At 33.8% G+C, this 17230-nt stretch overlaps 2 protein-coding genes across 3 annotated transcripts; both read right to left on the reverse strand.

The window, feature by feature from the left end:
* Positions 1–2755: 2755 nt before the first annotated feature.
* Positions 2756–7045, reverse strand: LOC132173811 (Regulator of chromosome condensation (RCC1) family protein). The gene is made up of 6 exons (XM_088514737.1): positions 6707–7045; positions 5535–5744; positions 4885–4995; positions 3863–4231; positions 3614–3721; positions 2756–3356 (listed from the first exon to the last, which is right to left on the reverse strand). The coding sequence occupies exons 1-6, from the start codon at positions 7043–7045 to the stop codon at positions 3015–3017; spliced, it is 1479 nt and encodes a 492-aa protein (XP_088370863.1). The 3' UTR covers positions 2756–3014.
* Positions 7046–7290: 245 nt separating this feature from the next.
* Positions 7291–14690, reverse strand: LOC132173812 (Transcription factor TFIIIC, tau55-related protein). 2 transcript variants are annotated; one of them, XM_088514738.1, is made up of 6 exons: positions 14547–14690; positions 13643–13762; positions 13209–13259; positions 11287–11338; positions 10908–11101; positions 7291–7377 (listed from the first exon to the last, which is right to left on the reverse strand). In XM_088514738.1, exons 2-5 carry the CDS (start codon positions 13757–13759, stop codon positions 10908–10910), a joined length of 414 nt encoding a protein of 137 aa, XP_088370864.1. In that variant the 5' UTR covers positions 13760–13762; positions 14547–14690; the 3' UTR covers positions 7291–7377. The 2 variants fall into 2 exon arrangements, with proteins under 2 accessions (XP_088370864.1, XP_059441406.2); XM_059585423.2 differs by lacking the exon at positions 7291–7377 and having other exon boundaries at positions 10701–11101.
* Positions 14691–17230: the final 2540 nt, after the last annotated feature.

Here is a 17230-nt window from a genome sequence, read left to right on the forward strand (position 1 = left end):
CCATTTTATATTGCAGAGAAATTTTAAATTAATTAGTCCTTCTGAGAGGATAACATAAATATAATTAGCATTTTTTTGCTGAACCTGCCCTTGACTGACTAAAAACTTTAACCCATAAATAATTAAATATCCTTTGACAAGAAACCCATAAAATAAACATTTTTTTTTTATTATTATTTATGAATAAATTATGATATCCTATTTTGTTAGTCTTCCCTCATCCATTAGTAGGCATTGTTTTCCACAGCCAATTAAGGAAAGTATCTTTGCATTTAGGAAACAAAAGAACATATAATATAATATAAGAACATTCACATCGGTTTATGTATATTTTTATGCAAAATGATTAATCAAAACCTAATTTATTTAGTTTAGCTAATGAGTTTTAAAAAACATTATACATCCGATTATCTTTTTTTTTAGAAGGATTGTATTTTTTCGTAAATATCATATTTTTCAACTTTTGGAAAATAAAAAGAGACGTGGAGAAAAAAATAGTAGGAAAAAATTTTGGAAAAAAAAAGATGTGGAAAGAAAAATAGTATATTAATGAAATGGATGTGTGAATGGTGTCCGCTACATGTAGTGATACACTATTCACAAATGCAACAAAAATATATTTTATATTTAAGATGCATAATTCGATGTAAATAATTTTTTAAGTTTTTGTATATCTATTTTAGATAAAAGTAAGAAATCGCTAAGCCATGTTGTGAGTGCTCTTAAGTTTCAATTTTTTTATTTTTTTTCCTTCTTCTCCTTGTCTGCTTTAGCATCAAAATGGAGTCACCAGCTTGATGATTCTACAAATGTCAGGAACAAAAACAGGTCCAAATTCTGCACAGCTTCTGAAAATTTGACCTAAACCCAGACCACCCACAAACATATCTGATAACTCTGACTGAAAAGCACAAGACCAGGCCAGTGCTCCTCCTGCGAACCCTAAAGATTGTTGACAGCTAGCTATTAATTTTTTTTTTTTTATTAAAGTGATGCAGATTGCAGGGTGGGGGTGGGGCTTATTAACCCTATCCCCTCTGCAGCTTTTTATGAAGAATGGGGACGAGACGAATCCCCGCCGAGTGGAGCCAACTTCCCATAACTCATAAATAAAAGGACCAATAAATAAATCTATTATATTTATTTCTTTATCTTTCCTGCTCGCTCCCACTATCCCCTCGCCAAACACTACTTTATCATATATATATATATATATAGGTTTCTTTAGGCCTGGTCTGGTGTAGAGGAGATTTTCTTTCGTATGGATAATCCCTGAAAAAGATTGCTTACCCGATTTACCTACTTGCTTTTTTCTTTTTTAGTTCATATATATATATATATATATATATATATATATATATATATAGGTTTCTTTAGGCCTGGTGTAGAGGGGATTTTCTTTCGTATGGATAATCCCTGAAAAACATTGCTTACCCGATTTACCTACTTGCTTTTTTCTTTTTTAGTTCCATCAATAATCGAACCCAAAGATGAACTTTTTTCTAATGATTTTGGAGTGGATTGTACCCATACAATAATATTTATCTCTTAATTTTTGCAACTCTTTTTGTAGTTGAATTAAAACTAAGAATTTATCGGAAGCCTTTTACACTAAAAAATACTACCATAGACCACTATCATCAACACTGCTGGTAGCTTTCCGTTTACTCATTCCATGATGAGAGGATTGCACCTTTCCGTTTACTCATTCCATGTTGAGAATCCTCTCCAAGGTTGTAGAATGAATTGATGCAATGAATATTCTTCTTTTTCTTTTTCTTTTTCTTTTTCTTTTTTTTTTTTGTCTTTGTTTTGATTATATGTAATTTTATTTCTTTGTTTGATGTTGTAATTTTATTTTTGAGTATTTATATCCAACTCAACAAATTTTTCTCTCCATTTTAGCTAAAGAAATCATTTTTTTTTTAAACAAACAACTTTTTCAAAGCATACACATTCCACCACTTTATTTTAGTTATCAACTTTTACTATTCCATTAAAAAAAAAAATTTCAAGAATTTATTTATCCTTTGCAAGAAAAAAAAAAAAATTGAGAGGAAAGGGAATGCTAGTTTTTTTTTTTTTTTTTTTTTTTTTTATTATTATTATTAAAAGAAAAAAACATTTAGTGAATAAACAACGCTCGCCAAATTTTTAACTAAAGTAGTAGCCGGAAATAAGTGATTTTTCACCCAAATTTGCATCTAGGCTGGCTGGGTGTAAAGGCTCTAACCCCAACACAGTAGTAAAGTGTGTTCCTCTAAAGTTGGAGTTTGAAGTTCCAACACCCACCTACATCTTAGATGATGAATAATCAGCTTCAAACAAAATTAAAAGAACAACTGCAAATAACCCTATTTTTTGTTTGATTTCTTCATAATCTCTCTTCAAGTCAGTTGGAGTTTCTTTCTTCAATCATCTCAAATTTCTTCATCTTATAACAAGTGACGAATTTACAAAGTAAGGAATTAAAATTGATGCCTACACCCTAGAAACTAGGAAGACCACTTGTGATCGATGGTAGTACAAACCAATCCTTACTCATGCTGCAAAGCTCAATAGCCTGTTCAAATTTCATTCATAAGACCAGAAAGTCCCTGAACAATCCAACCCACTGCAGATTTTACCTTTCATCTAATTATGCCTTTGGCAATCGCATGCAACAGGGCCTACTTTTCATGACATGAACACTAGCTCTCTCTCTTCCTATTTTTATTATTTCAAAGAAAATGTGCCAAAAAGTATGGATTCAATAGAACTAACGAGGCATTTGACATACAGATGGTGAATGTTTTTGATAGATGAAGTCTGTTCAGAACTTGATATTTAGATGGTACAGCATGCTGCAAGTTCATCTTAAAAAAACAACAATAATTTATCAAACATTCAATTCAAAATTACAACTTTATGCAAATCTACAGGAATGAGGGGGGGAAAAATCTTATGGTTTCTCACTTACTGATACAAAACTAAAACAACTAACCAGCAGAAAGGTGACGGGAGCTCCCTGAGCGTCATCCGCTTTCTAAAACAACTTGTGTGTCATCTGCCATTTCTTGGATAAAAATTTCGGTGGGCTCAAGGCATCCTCTCAATGTGTCATGCCCAAGTTGGGCTCTTTCATTGTCTCCAAACCCAAAGAGTAGTCCACGGTTAGTGACTACAACAGTGTGGTACAATCCAGTACTAATTTGAGAAACATGGTGAGCTCTTAAGCATTCAAGGATTTGAGGCCTCATTACTTTATCGGATACTCCCCGGTCTGGGAATCCAAGGCTACCAAAGCCCATCCACCCAAAGCCATAAACTGAACCATCATCAACAAGAACAAAGGTTTTCCTCTTTCTTGCACAGACCTACATCATATAAGCATCAAGCATTGTCATGGGTGGCAATCAGCAGTCCAGTCACAAGAAATGAGTAAAGCAGGAGTCGGACAAAAATGGTTCTTGCTTGACGCGCGCTATCAATGGTTTTGCAACAACAAAGGTTCTATTTCCTTGTTAATAAAATACTGCGGCATCTTTTTTGACTGACCAAAAGAGATGCTGAACAACTTGATATGTAATGACAAATTTAATCATAAATGATAAAAGTATATGGACGAAACAACCTGCACAGCAAGATGGCTCTGAAGGCTGTTCAATAGCGCTGGAGTAGTCTTATCAACCTCATCTCCATGTCCTAATGCACCACAGTAGCCTTTTCCCCAAGTATATACCTGCAACCACCATAGCAGAAAGTTAGATATTGCAAGAACTGAAACTCAACCAAAACCATGCATAATCAATTTCAATCAATAAGAAAAGGAAAGCTCTTAGCACATACTAAGAATAATAATATCTTGGACACGGAGACTTACAAGCCCATTGGAATCAAGTGCCACAGCATGCTCATCACCAGCAGAGACATGAACCACATGAATAGCCTTTCTCCGAAATGTCTGGATTGCACGTGGCTGGAACTCATCATGCTGCTCTCCATGGCCAAGACAGAAATTAGAACCCGATCCAAAAGAGTAGGCTGCCCCATTGTCAGTAACAGCTAAGACATAACTTGGACCTGCAGCAATCTGAACTACAGTACCGACTCCCTCAAGCACTTCAATGATTTTGGGAGTTGGTCTGTCTAAGGTGTCACCATGACCAAGCTGGCCATGTGTGTTGGACCCACATGTATAAACCTGGCCTTGTCTTGTGAGGAACACTGTAAAATTAAGCCCTGCAGCAACCTGAAACAAGTTCTAACTACTTAATTTTACAACTTATTGCTAGATTCATAATGAACCCTTCTTATTTAACACTTGAGGATGATAAAGACAACCATATTATTGGAAGAAAACACACATTTAGACATGGCTTAGAACGTCAGAACCAGCCAGAATAAGCTAATTAATAAATTATAAGTTTCACTGAGGGTTCATTTCTGGACTTCATGCATATATTTCATTTCCCAACCACAACATATACCTCTTAAGTGCAGCAGAAAACCACTGAGCTTACAAAGAAAGACAAAATTAGTCTTGAGAAGGAAGGTTACAGTTTGGATGACAACTAAATAATCATAATACCAGACGATAACCAATAACTCCAATTCAAAAACTTCCTTGTTCACTATTAAGATTGAAGGAAAAAGAAATTATGCTACGGTATGTGAAAGTTAAAACACACATTAGCATGCCAATCTGCATCAAGTATATTATATATACTTAAACCTGGAATCCAATTAACTAAATTCTCCACAATTTTTTTTTTTTTGAGAAATAATTTTGTCCTCGAGGGGAAAGGAGAGACTCAAATTAGTGATTTCCGTTTCATGAAGAGTGGTCCTTCCTCCACAAATCATTATTTTAAAATATAAGAATGGTGGTATATATGCAAATACCTGCTTGCAAGGAACTCCCTTCAATGCTTCAACAAGCCTAGGCCTAAAAATGGGGCGGCTTGTATCTCTATGCCCACAGCAAAATGATGAATTATCTCCACATGTGAAAACCTGCATCAATAACAGCCAATATCACATGATTATGGCAGCGGCTTCATCAAATTCGAACGCAAATTTAAACTATGTATCTCAATGCTACACAGAGCAAAGTAAAATATATCTGAAAACTTGTCACTAAATATCATGCAGCACGGTTTGGGAATTTATGCAACAAAAAAGAGAAAAAAAATATATCAAACAGTTCTTATCACCAACATGTAAGCTTCATTTTAGCCACTTCCCTGGATAATAATCTTGAAGAAAATCAGATATGATACCCTAAGCGATTAAGCACTTTTCAATTAATGTTATAATAATTGGTTAGGGGTCCATGGCCTGCTATTTCATTTTTCAATATTTTTGGGGCCATGGCCCCCGCCTGCCCCTATATTCGCAGTTGCCCTCAATCATATTCCTACATGTGCAAAGGTGCCATTTGAGCAAGAACTCATTGGCAGATATGGTGCCCTAAACTAAACCACCTTGAACCTGCTAATATCAGTATTTTGTTCAGAATAAAATGGCTTGAAAAAATGTGAGCAGTGACTAACCTCTCCAGACCCCGTGACAAAAGCAGCATGATTTTGGGAGGCTGAAACTTGCCTGACATGAGCCAAAGATGGGAAATCAATCCGGGTAAATGCTACACATTGTGTTGTTTCAGGACCATGACCAAGAACACCACACAAGCTGGAACCACAAGAGTAAACTAATGAATTCTTGATCAGCAATGTGTGATACCTTCCAGTGGTAATCTGCATCTGCTCAGAAAAGTTAAAAATAAATTACTGCTAGCCTACAAGTCTTCACCAAAAAAAGGAGGAGCATAATGATAACATTACAATTAAAAAAATCAGTCCACTATCTTGCAGATTAGTATTATGTTTTTTTTAAAGAGATGCTCAAACAATATTCTCATGATTCCAGGCTCAACATTTGAAGGGTTGTTGGGGTGCAATTCCTGACTGGTCAATGTAATCGCACATGATATTCATTCCAGAGCAAACAATTTGTAACAATGAAAACCATTATTGATAGTGTATCATAGGACTCAACACCCACCTCATCATCTTGGGATAAGACATGGGTGGTAGTTATTAGCTTCAGTTGTAAACTTTATCCTTTATTGTCAATATTCGTTAACATGGGTAGTTGGGTAGTTTACTTAGATTGTGAGTAGTTATCTTTAGTTATGTAGGTAGTTTCCTTTAGTAAAAGTAGTAACCATTGTTGTATTAAGTTTATATATATGTGTGTCATTAGAATAGGAAGGGTATAGAAGAAAGTGTTTCTATTATGGAATCCTCCAGCCCTAAGTGGAGATTTGTATTGTGGTTACTCCCACCCCAAGCGGAGATTATCAATTTATTTTTATTGACACTGACTGGGACCTATAAGTTATTTAACATGCAAAAAGTAGAGGAGGGGGAGGGGGGGAGGGTAGCAATGCCCTTAAATGATCCTGTCTTACATGCAAATTCATTTAAAAACAAAGCAAAGGCACCTCAGACAAAAGAAAGAAGAAAAAAAAAATGTATCTTTTTTTCACATATTTGAGGTTCTATATCAAGTAAAAATTCAATAATAAGCAAATGCGACCTCCACCTAAATTCCAATTAGTCAGATACTATTACTTTATTTATCTTCGAAGCCCACCTCCCAATAATGTGCATACAACAGTTCAATCATTTAAAAGCGGCAGCAAGTATAAAAGAAGTAGTACATTGCCTGATGTGGTCTCGACCATCTCAGACGATTGCTCCACTGACTGCAAGAACCTCAAAACCCGCTTCCAGTTACCATTACACCGATCAAACAACTCTCTCTGAGCATTCCAACTCATCCAAGCATATATACTATTGGACACACACAACTGAAACGCCGCAAAGTCCACCAATGATCGGAACTTCTGAGGGTACAATCCATGACTCCCACCAAAAGTCCTAGAAGTCAACTCTAAACAGACAAGATCAACTGATCTGAGCCGGCCCGCCGTCAAAATCTCCAATATCAAATGGGATGGCAAGTCCTCAATCGAAACCGACCTAAAGCGATCCCCCATTTAACTAAATTCTCAGTCTCTCAACCCCACAAGTTGGAACCCAAATTATATTTCTCCTCAAGTACTTCCCTTTTAAGCTTAATTCAGACTAAGCAAGCAATTTACCAACCGAACGCACACGAAATATCAAATTTTTAGGCGATATCTAAGGCAATTAAAGCAGCATATAAAAAAGACATCAGAGGGAAGAAAAATATAGGAAATTGAGTAGGATAATGGGGGCCTAGATGAAAAATTCACTAGTGGTTGAAACAGTGTTCGGAAATAAATCATCAGAAGAGTCAAATCCACACACCGGACTTCCGTAAATTCGAATAAATGCGAAGGTTTACCTGCAAATTCAGCACAAAAGAAATCAAAAAATAATCATCTGAAAAAAACCAATCAAACAATAGAGAATTATAACAACAACAACAACAACGAACAGATTAATAGCTAAAGATACAGAAATTGGCTCTTACTTGGTAATTGTAGGTGATCGAGAATGTGGGTTTTGAAGAAAGAATTTCCATAAATAGCTAAAAAAAAGCAACATAAATTGACGAAATCATACCGAGAAAAAAAATGAAATTAGAGAAGCTTTTCGGTGCCGATCCCTGACTTGTTCCCCGAAAAATTGGTAAACTAAGCTCCAAATTAGAAAATTCTAGAAACTGAAAAAAGAAAGTGGAAAAAGAAGCAATTGTGCGAGTGCGATTGGAGACAAAGTTTTCCACTGTAGAGAGAGAGAGAGAGAGAGAGAAGTTAGGGTTTAGAGCTCTCTTTATGGCGAAATTTCCTCGCTGTCATGGCTTTCTCACGCTCTCTCTCTCTCTCTCTCTATGTCTGTGACTTTTTCTTTTCTCTATGGCTCACTCTTAAGGAATCTCCGTGCGTGGAATTTCATGGTCTGTCCTACTCCTGGATTCGACTTTCGTTCTTTGTCGGATTTTGTTTTTTGTGTGTGGTTTTACACGTGGAGGTTTTTGATTGTGCCACGTGAGCAGAATGATGGTACCTTTGCGTCAGACGGCACTATTATTGGTGTTGTTACGGGACTGAGGATTTACGAAATCTGGTCTCGCGGTTGCTCTAGACACCAAACTCGCGCTCTCTGGGGAACACGCGTCCAAGACCCAGAGTATGAGAGAGAATACTTTGGTGACATGGCACTCCAAATTAACCATTATTTTTTTTTTTGTTAAATTTAAGCAACCTTATTAGGAGAATGTCGGATAGAATTATCACAATTTTCTTTTACCTATAGAATGTAGCATTTCTTTTTTATTCAGTAAGTAAGCAATAGAAACTGATAATGTTATTTAATAGACTATTGTTATAAACTACAATACAACTTGATGAAGTAGCAATAAAAATCAGTTATTAGATTTCCCTTTGTTAAAAAGAAAACAATAGTTCATTTTTACTACTATGTCACCTCAATTATAAGACTATCATATAACAATCTATTAAATAACATTTCTAAAAGTTTTAAACGCTGCTGAACTCTATTTTAGACTATAAAAAGACTTTGTTTGGTAAAAAATTGTTGTTCACTTTTTAAAAAAATAAAAATATTAATAAACATCTCAAAACAGAAAATACTTGCATAAGAACATTCACAATTGACTCCTCAAATAAAAGCTAAATTTGAAGAGAAAAATTCACTTTATCAAATTTAGAGAACCACTTTTAAAAATAATCAAACATCAAAACTCTATATACTTTTCTCTACTTTAGTTAAATATTATTAATTTTAAACCAATTAAGAGAGAGAAGGGTAAAAAATAAGCTTAAAAAAAAAAAAAAAAACTTAAGTTTTTTGGCTCTTGAAATATAAAGAACATCTACAACAAGAGTTAAATATTAAAGTAAAGAAAGGAGCATGTTAAATGGATATTTTCATGAGTTTTGTTAGATTTTTAGAAAAAATAAACTACTATTTTCACTCGAGCTTTCTAAAAATTTTCAAAAAAAAAAAAAAAAAAAAAAAAAAAGCCAAGAAAAAAAAGGTTAGAGCGCGTGGTCTATTCTTCGTGTCAGTGCACGCGCTAGCTTCGCTTATTTATTTTTTTTGACATTCGCTTGTTTATTGTAAATTTGGAGTCATCTCCCGCGTTAAGCAAGGGGTTGGTAGACTGCTTATACCAAAATATAATTTATTTATTTTTTTAAAATACCAAAATATAAATAAACACATAATAAAAGAGATAGAGACACCCAAATGACCCAATGGTGGCCAGGTCAACTGCTCATGCCTTGACCACTAACCTTTTTGTCTTCTCCATTTTGCATTAATTATTATTTTGTTGTCAAACCATTATTATAAAGCTAAAACTAATTAAATCAGCAATTGAATTCAAACTTTGCTTAAGATGCAAGGAAATACTGCACAGGATTCCATTATATCATGTTATTACTAACTTAGATTTTACTTTCAAGGGAAATTAACCGAATAATTCAAGAATTGATTGAAACTGCAACATTAACATTGTAGAATAGTTGTGGAATAAAAATATGATTTCTAACATTTCTCAAATCCACCGACTCTAGTTCTCGGTGAGAAAAAAACCCAAAGTATTGGACTTTGCCTTGAAGTTGCATTTCTACATCACTTGGCATCTAATGTTTTAATAAGCATCCTAAACAAGGGCACTCCCCAACTGACCGAAAAGGTTTTTTTTTTTACTATTTAAATATTATTTTAATTATATTTTATAATATTATAACACTGGCATGCACACTGTTCATGCACGCCAGTATTATATAAATCACTACTATTTGTAAATGAGTAGTGATTTATATAACACTGACGTGCATGAATAGTGTGCACGCCAGTATTTTATATATATATATATATATATATATATATATATATATATATATATAATTTAAATTATATTTTATAATATTATAACACTGGCGTGCATGAACAGTGTGCACGCCAGTATTATAATATTATAAAATATAATTAAAATTATAACACTGGCGTGCACACTGTTCATGCATGCTAGTGTTATATAAGTCACTACTCATTTACAAATAGTAGTGATTTATATAACACTTGCGTGCATGAACAATATGCATGCCAGTGTTACATATATATATATATATATATATATATAGACGGAGGGAGGGGGACCGGGGTAGGCCATGGTCCCCCCCAAAATAAGGAAAAAATTATAAGTAAAAAAAAAAAAAAAGTAAAGTAATGTTTTAATTTTAATCATCCTCCCAAAAAAAATTTGGCACTATTTTTAAATTTTTTGGCCATATCCAATAAAAACTTTTGGCATATTCTTAATTTTTTTGGGTCATGCCCATTAAGGTTTTTTTTTTTTTTTTTTTTTGGTCCTTACTTTCAAATGTCCATTTTTTTTACCCTTACTTTCAAATGCTCACTTTTTTTGACCCTTATGGTAAAGTTCATAAAAAACAACCAAAATAATTTTTTTTAATAAAAAAATTCTAAAGAACCGAAAAAATTTTGGTTGGCCCCCTCCCATAAAATTTCCTAGCTCCGTCCCCATATATATATATATATATATATATATATATATATATATTACTGTTTAAATATTATTTTAATTATATTTTATAATATTATAACACTGGCATGCACACTCTTTATGCATGCCAGTTGTATATAAATCACTACTCATTTACAAAATCAGGAAGGTTCAAAAAGTACTCACATCTCTTTTCTTTTAGTGTTTAAAAAACATAAAACAATTTTTGAACTAGTTTGATCAGACCCAAAGCTTGTATTGCTACTCTCCATTCCTATAATGTGGTCAAGAAACTTAAGCAATGGCTCCGATTCCAAGTTTAAGATTCTCAATGGATTTTGGAAATGCCGGAGGGAATTTCATTGTGAACTTACTCATTTAGCCTGCTGCTCAGCTGTTGGAATTTGAATGTCAGTATCAGGTGCCAATCTGAACTTTAGAATCTTATGAAGCTGCGCTACCGGCCTCACATTCTTGCTTGGAGTTTGATTTGGATCTATTATACATTTTCCTGAGAAAAGGTTTGCTTCAGACGGCCCAGTCTCTTCATGAACCACTGGGGTACCATCTGCAAAAGAACCCAATTTAGCACACAAACCTAAAGATGATACAATCATGGATTAAATGGTCAATATGACTTCTGTCATATGGGTGGCTCAACACAGCTTCAGTGATCATTCAAGTGATATTGATCACATGCCTTCCACAAGAGAATATTAAGCACAAATTGAGTGTGACACAAAACAAGCTCACCTTCTTCTTTGAAAACCAAGCCTGTGCCAATTGTTTCTTCATATTCTCCGATCTGTAAGAAGACCAGAATCAGCAAAGGCCTGAAGGGAACCATGAGTCAGGCCCCACAACTTAACATTAGACTCCATGAGAAAAACAAAAGCAGAGCAATAGGACTTAATGAAACCAAAATGCTAAATTCTGAAGTTATTTCTTCATCCTGAAGGATATACTAACTATTAACTAACAATAGAATGAATAGATCAAAGCTAAAATTTCCACTCGGAATATCATGGAGGAAGTAAAGAGAATGAATGGTAGGTTAAGTAATTTCTGACTATTTCTAGCTGAAAGACTAAATATAAAGGTCAGGCCATGGTTTATGAAGATATAGACATCTCCACAAAATTGAGTGGTTAAAGGATGCATAACCTGATAAGTTTAAATCAAGAATATTGAATTATTCAAGAAAAGCCCATAATAACGAAATTATACATTATATCCATGACCTTACCCCAACAACTGATAAAATATAGTCCCCTACACTGCTATATTTCTGAAAATTCTTGACATTCCAGAACATAGAAATATATAGGATATGATATTCCATTTATTCCAATATATTGCTATGACTTCTGACATTATTCTCAAGCTATTTTCCCACCATATTCGACTAAGTCGCTCTTCGCACATACAGTGATAGTTCCCATTTACATTCTATCCTGAATTTTCATTCATTATTAACCTTGTCGTTCTTCTCCAATAATATTTTTAAAAATTTTTGTTTTATGATTAAATCTCCAATAAGTTTTAATTTGTCAAATCCCACCGACTTTCAGTTTTTAAAACTCCTTGTAATTGTTTTTTAATTCATACCCTAAACATCTTCACGTGTTACATTGTTTTTTCCCAGTACACAAACACGAGTATAAAAAATGTTCAATCCCACATTGGATAATTGTTACAAGTGCCAGTAATTAATATAATATAATCTAATTAAATTCAAACCTATAGATTTAAGCTTTTAAATTGAGTTATGTCTCAATATATTGTATTATGGTTTTACTGTAGGACTTTCCAAGATGTTAATCTCCCCAAAAGTTTTTTTCTCAAAAATAAAAATAACTCTTCAAGTTTTATCTTGTTTATTTCTACTAACTCTCACCATTTATCCCCAACACCTGCTGCCTTCCTGACATTCCATGTTGCCTGAAGTATAAATTATTCAATAATACATAAGTCCCAAATTATCACCACTTAGACCTACCAAAATGGTCCTAGTTGATTATCATTGAACAAGGTAACTCCCAGCACGAACACTAGTACAAGGATCGAATAAAGTTTCTCTATCGCCTATAGGAAATAAATTTTTATGAAAAGAGCAAAAGGGAGAACATTAGTATAGTCTGCATGCGGGAGGGAGGTGTACAAGGGAAACATCAAAAAAATGAGTAGAAAAAATTATTTTTCGAAATCTTGGGATGAACATATTGAAAAGCAAAAGGGGAAAAAAAACCCTCATTCACCGAGATAGGATGAACACAATGTCAAATGCAACAAAATCAACAAAAGCCAAGTTGTATGAACTCAATTTAAATGCTGCATTCAAATCATGAAATAGAATAAATGTTATATATATATATATATATCCTATTACAGTATCAACTTTAATTAAGGAGCAAGGGAATCAAATGGGAGCATCTTATCACAATAGTGCTCTACCAAAAGAATAAAGTTGGACAGATCGCAAAACAACTTCAATTTTTGAATGAAGAGGGGACAGAACATATAAAGAAAACACACTAATGTGTGTCCCAAGGCACAGATAAATTCAGAATCTGATTGAGGAAAAAAGAAGCAAAAATAATAAAAAGAAAACCTGTTTAGATAATGAACTGTCACACTAAAAGGAAATACAGGATTATCACAGGCAATTAACTCACCAGCTTCACCTTGTCATCTATAACTAACACTGGATTCAATGTGTCCAGACCCTGCAATTAAAAAAAAAAAAAAAAAAATTAAGGTAATAGATTTGATTTGAAGGGGAAAAAAAATTCATTTCTGAGATGTTAGACAAACCAGTGATGACAAAGAGGCCATCATCTTCAAGCCATAAATTAACAAAATTGAAGCAAAAACTTCAAAACAAAATGTCCCACTACCAAAAAATATGCATACCCAAAAAAAATTCAGAGGACCAAAGTTTCTTTTACACCATCAATATTAAAAACTTGGTATCCTCTACTACTAAAGAAAGTAATTTGGTTTATCCAAGCAATACTCCATATACATATGCATGTCTGTGTGCATGTTAAATTTGTTTACTTAATTTGATAAATCTCAAGGAATTGTATATCTCTAGTCTGGAACCTACAGATAGAACATATGGTAAATTTGGTGGGATGTCAAGTATCCCAGCAAGACAGTTGAGATCAAGCAATACAAATTCTTCTTCGTCCTCGTGATCTTGTTGCACCGAATTCACCTCCATATCCTAAACACACCAACAAAAAAAGGTAAAAAGGAAGTCAGAGAGACACGTATAGAATTGTGTTCACCATTCAAAACAATAATCACACATAGCATAAGGAAATAGAGAAGGGAAAGGAGAATAGTTTTCAGACAACCTTCCATGCAAAGCACCCAACCGCAACAGACCTAGGGTTAAAGAATCTGTTGTTTAAAAATTTCTGTTGTAATGGACGTCTATTGTAATTGGATGAATGGATTGTATTGATGTAAATGGAAAACTATGGAATGATATGAGAAAAACGAAAATAAACTTCTGGTTATTTAGAGGATAGCCAAACCTCCAACAACAAAGCTAATTTCATACAATTCAGATGGTGCAATGCAAGGCCATCAAAACACAACCACTACACCATTCGGCCACAAGCAACCTAAAAGCAACCAAACCAATACACCTCAAATTCGGCTAAAACCAAAACATTAAAAAAAACACCACGTTGATCATACTCCCAATCGGAACCAACCGAGAATCACCCAGTGAAACACCACTCTAACTTCGCTCAAAACAAAAAGGAAACCCAAGAACCTCCATGATTAGCCACCGCCCTTCAACTTCCAGCCAAGCCCAAAGGACTCGACCAAAATCAAACCCAGAAACTTCCGCCGAAAAACCTCCCTATTCGGCCATTCCCACCGCAGCCAAATACCCATAAAACCAACCTACCAAACCTAACATTCAATCGCAAAAAAAAAAAAAAAAAAAAAAATCCCAAAATCAGAGCTTAAATCAAACTTAAGGAAGGAATTACCTATCAAAGAAGAACTTGAGCATGGAAGCTTCCGGAGCTGGTGTTTCACCGTCACCAACAGCGTCGCTCAGCCCACCGGCTTCCTCTCTCTGTGTCTTCCTCTTGGTGATTTGTCTCGGTCACTCTTCTCAGTCTCACACTCTCGTATCTCTTTAACGGCTGGTGTAACAGAAAAAATAAAAAGCCCATCCTAATAATAATTAGGCCCATAAAATAGTAATGGGATCCAATACGTTGTGGGTCATAAAAATAATAACTAGGCCCTATAAAAATTAAAAGCCCATCCTAATCCTCCAAATTGGCCAATTCTTGTCAACATTTCATTCCTACAATACACATTCCCATTTTAATCCATTATTCTAACAAATTCGTTCATCCTCCAATTCATCACAATTCCATCATCATCATCAAATATACAAAAGAAACTTAAAAAAAAAAAAAAATAGTAACAGACGGCTGCGATTGCGGGGCTAGTAGCTTGTGGTGGGAGAAAGAAAATAAAACAATAAATAAAATTTTAATAAAATAAAGAGTAACATAAAATGTGTTTGGAAAAATATTAGTTAAAAGTATAAATTTATTTTTGGTGAGACCTAAGCAGGATGTTTTTCGTGATAGCCACCAAAATTGAGTCAAAAGAACACCTTAACATTGATGCCCGCATAATATATGATCTGTTCCATCAGAAAACAGCCAAGGCATATCCATAATCCAAATGATAAGTATAAAGGGATGGATTATGCGGGTAGTATCAATCCAGCCCAACTTGTTTATCAAATGGATCAAACAACTTGTATTGTTTCAATTCGTTATTTAAATGAGTCGTGTTTAAATTTACCTTTAATGGGTTAACGAGTCAAGTAAGTTGACCCAAACCCACAAAATGTTAACCCGTTTTGTCAGCCCACTACTAAAGTAAAAGAGAAAGCTGTATTGGCTTGTAATCATGTTTGGAACACACGATTTTGAGATTAAGGAAATTTCCTTTAACCTACCTTAATAAGTGACAAGTGTCTTTCAACATTTTGGGTTTTAAAAAAATTAATGTTTGAGTTCCTAAATTAGTAGAATGATAATAAATTATTGTTAAAATATTAAAAAAAAAAAACATGTAAGACATGACACTTGACACTTATTAGATTAGGTTGAAGAAAATTTTTTCCAAACCAATTTTAAAGAAATTTATGTCCTTTCGAGATTGAATCTGTTTCCAAACTCATAATTTTGTGTAAAGTATGGGTGGTGTTTGTCAAACACCAAGGCACGGTTCACACTTTTTATATATACACTTTTTGTTTATATATAATAATGATTGGTATTTAAAAGTAAAAAAATAATATTAAAAAGTGAAAAAAATTTGTTTTGAAATTAATTTTTTATTTGAATAAAAAAAATTTAAAAAAAAAAAAAATCCCAACTACTAGGACATCATACAAGAGTTATTTAGGCAGGTTTAAGCAATTTCATGACTGCACAATACTAGCAGCTAATTCATGCCCAAGTCCCTAAACCACTTCAACATGTACTTTGTGTGATCCTCTATAAATGATGTTAGACTATAAATCGGTGGATAAAGTACGTTGAGCTAACCCCAAGTTATTGCGTTCTCTTGAATACACGACAAATGAAGGATGGCAACCAAACCTCCTTAAATTTATTCTTCTTTTTTACTATGATTAGGAAATTGGAGGAAACTAAATATATATCTTATCCTAAATCTTAAAGCAATAAATCTTAAAGGTAAAAAAAAAAAGACAATCAAGTTTTGAATTGTTTTCAAACTGTTTTACGATATTGTTGTTTTTAAATTGTCTGCAACAGCAACAGTTTTTAAGTCCACATATTTGTGAAATAAATCAATAGTTATTGGCTTTTTCATCCTATTCAACTTCACTTGTAGGATTGATTTCACTTGTTTTGTTTTGATATGTACATTGAAAATCGAGTCAACTTTATGATCCTCATGATTGAAAGAATCATCCACAGCCCCAAAGAAAAGAAAAAAAGTTGTCAAAGTTGTTCGATGGACAGAGAAACTAGCCATGTGATGCGATGTCCAGTGCAGTTAGCGATGTCTAGCGCAGTTAACATTGTGAACATGGGATGTGGTATGAGGTTATTAAGAAACAAGAAAAAGTTGTTTGATAAGTAGATAAACTTTCCATGTAATGCAACGTCCAATGCAGTTAATTGATATGGCGATTGATGAGTTTTTGAGAGGTTATTAAGAAACATGAGATGTGGCTTGTGATAGATAAGTTACTATTAGTTATTATCAGTTATCAGTGATTGTATTTAAGGTAAGGACTGCACTTGAGTTGTGGTAAAGCTCCTACCCCGAATTGGAGTTGTATTGTTTTTTGACTCCCACCCAAAGTGGAGTTCTTTAGTGTTTATCATGATTGGCACCCATCAATGGTATCAGAAGCATGTATATGTGTCTGTATTGTGGTAATTCTCCAGTTGTAAATAGAGATTTGTAATGTGTATCTTCTTTTATTTTATTGGATATTAGTTGTGTTTATGTTTCTTTGACTGAGACTTAACATTGTTGATATTCTGAGTGTTAATGGTTAGTCAAGAGTGAATGTGGATAAGTGATTACAATTAATGTATTAGATTAGCCACATTCGATGAATTTGATTTTCTGAATTAGAATTGATAGTATGCCATGGCCAATTCAA

Source organism: Corylus avellana, chromosome 3, assembly GCF_965113065.1.
Source record: "Corylus avellana chromosome 3, dhCorAvel1.hap1.2, whole genome shotgun sequence".
In the NCBI taxonomy this organism is placed as follows: domain Eukaryota; kingdom Viridiplantae; phylum Streptophyta; class Magnoliopsida; order Fagales; family Betulaceae; genus Corylus; species Corylus avellana.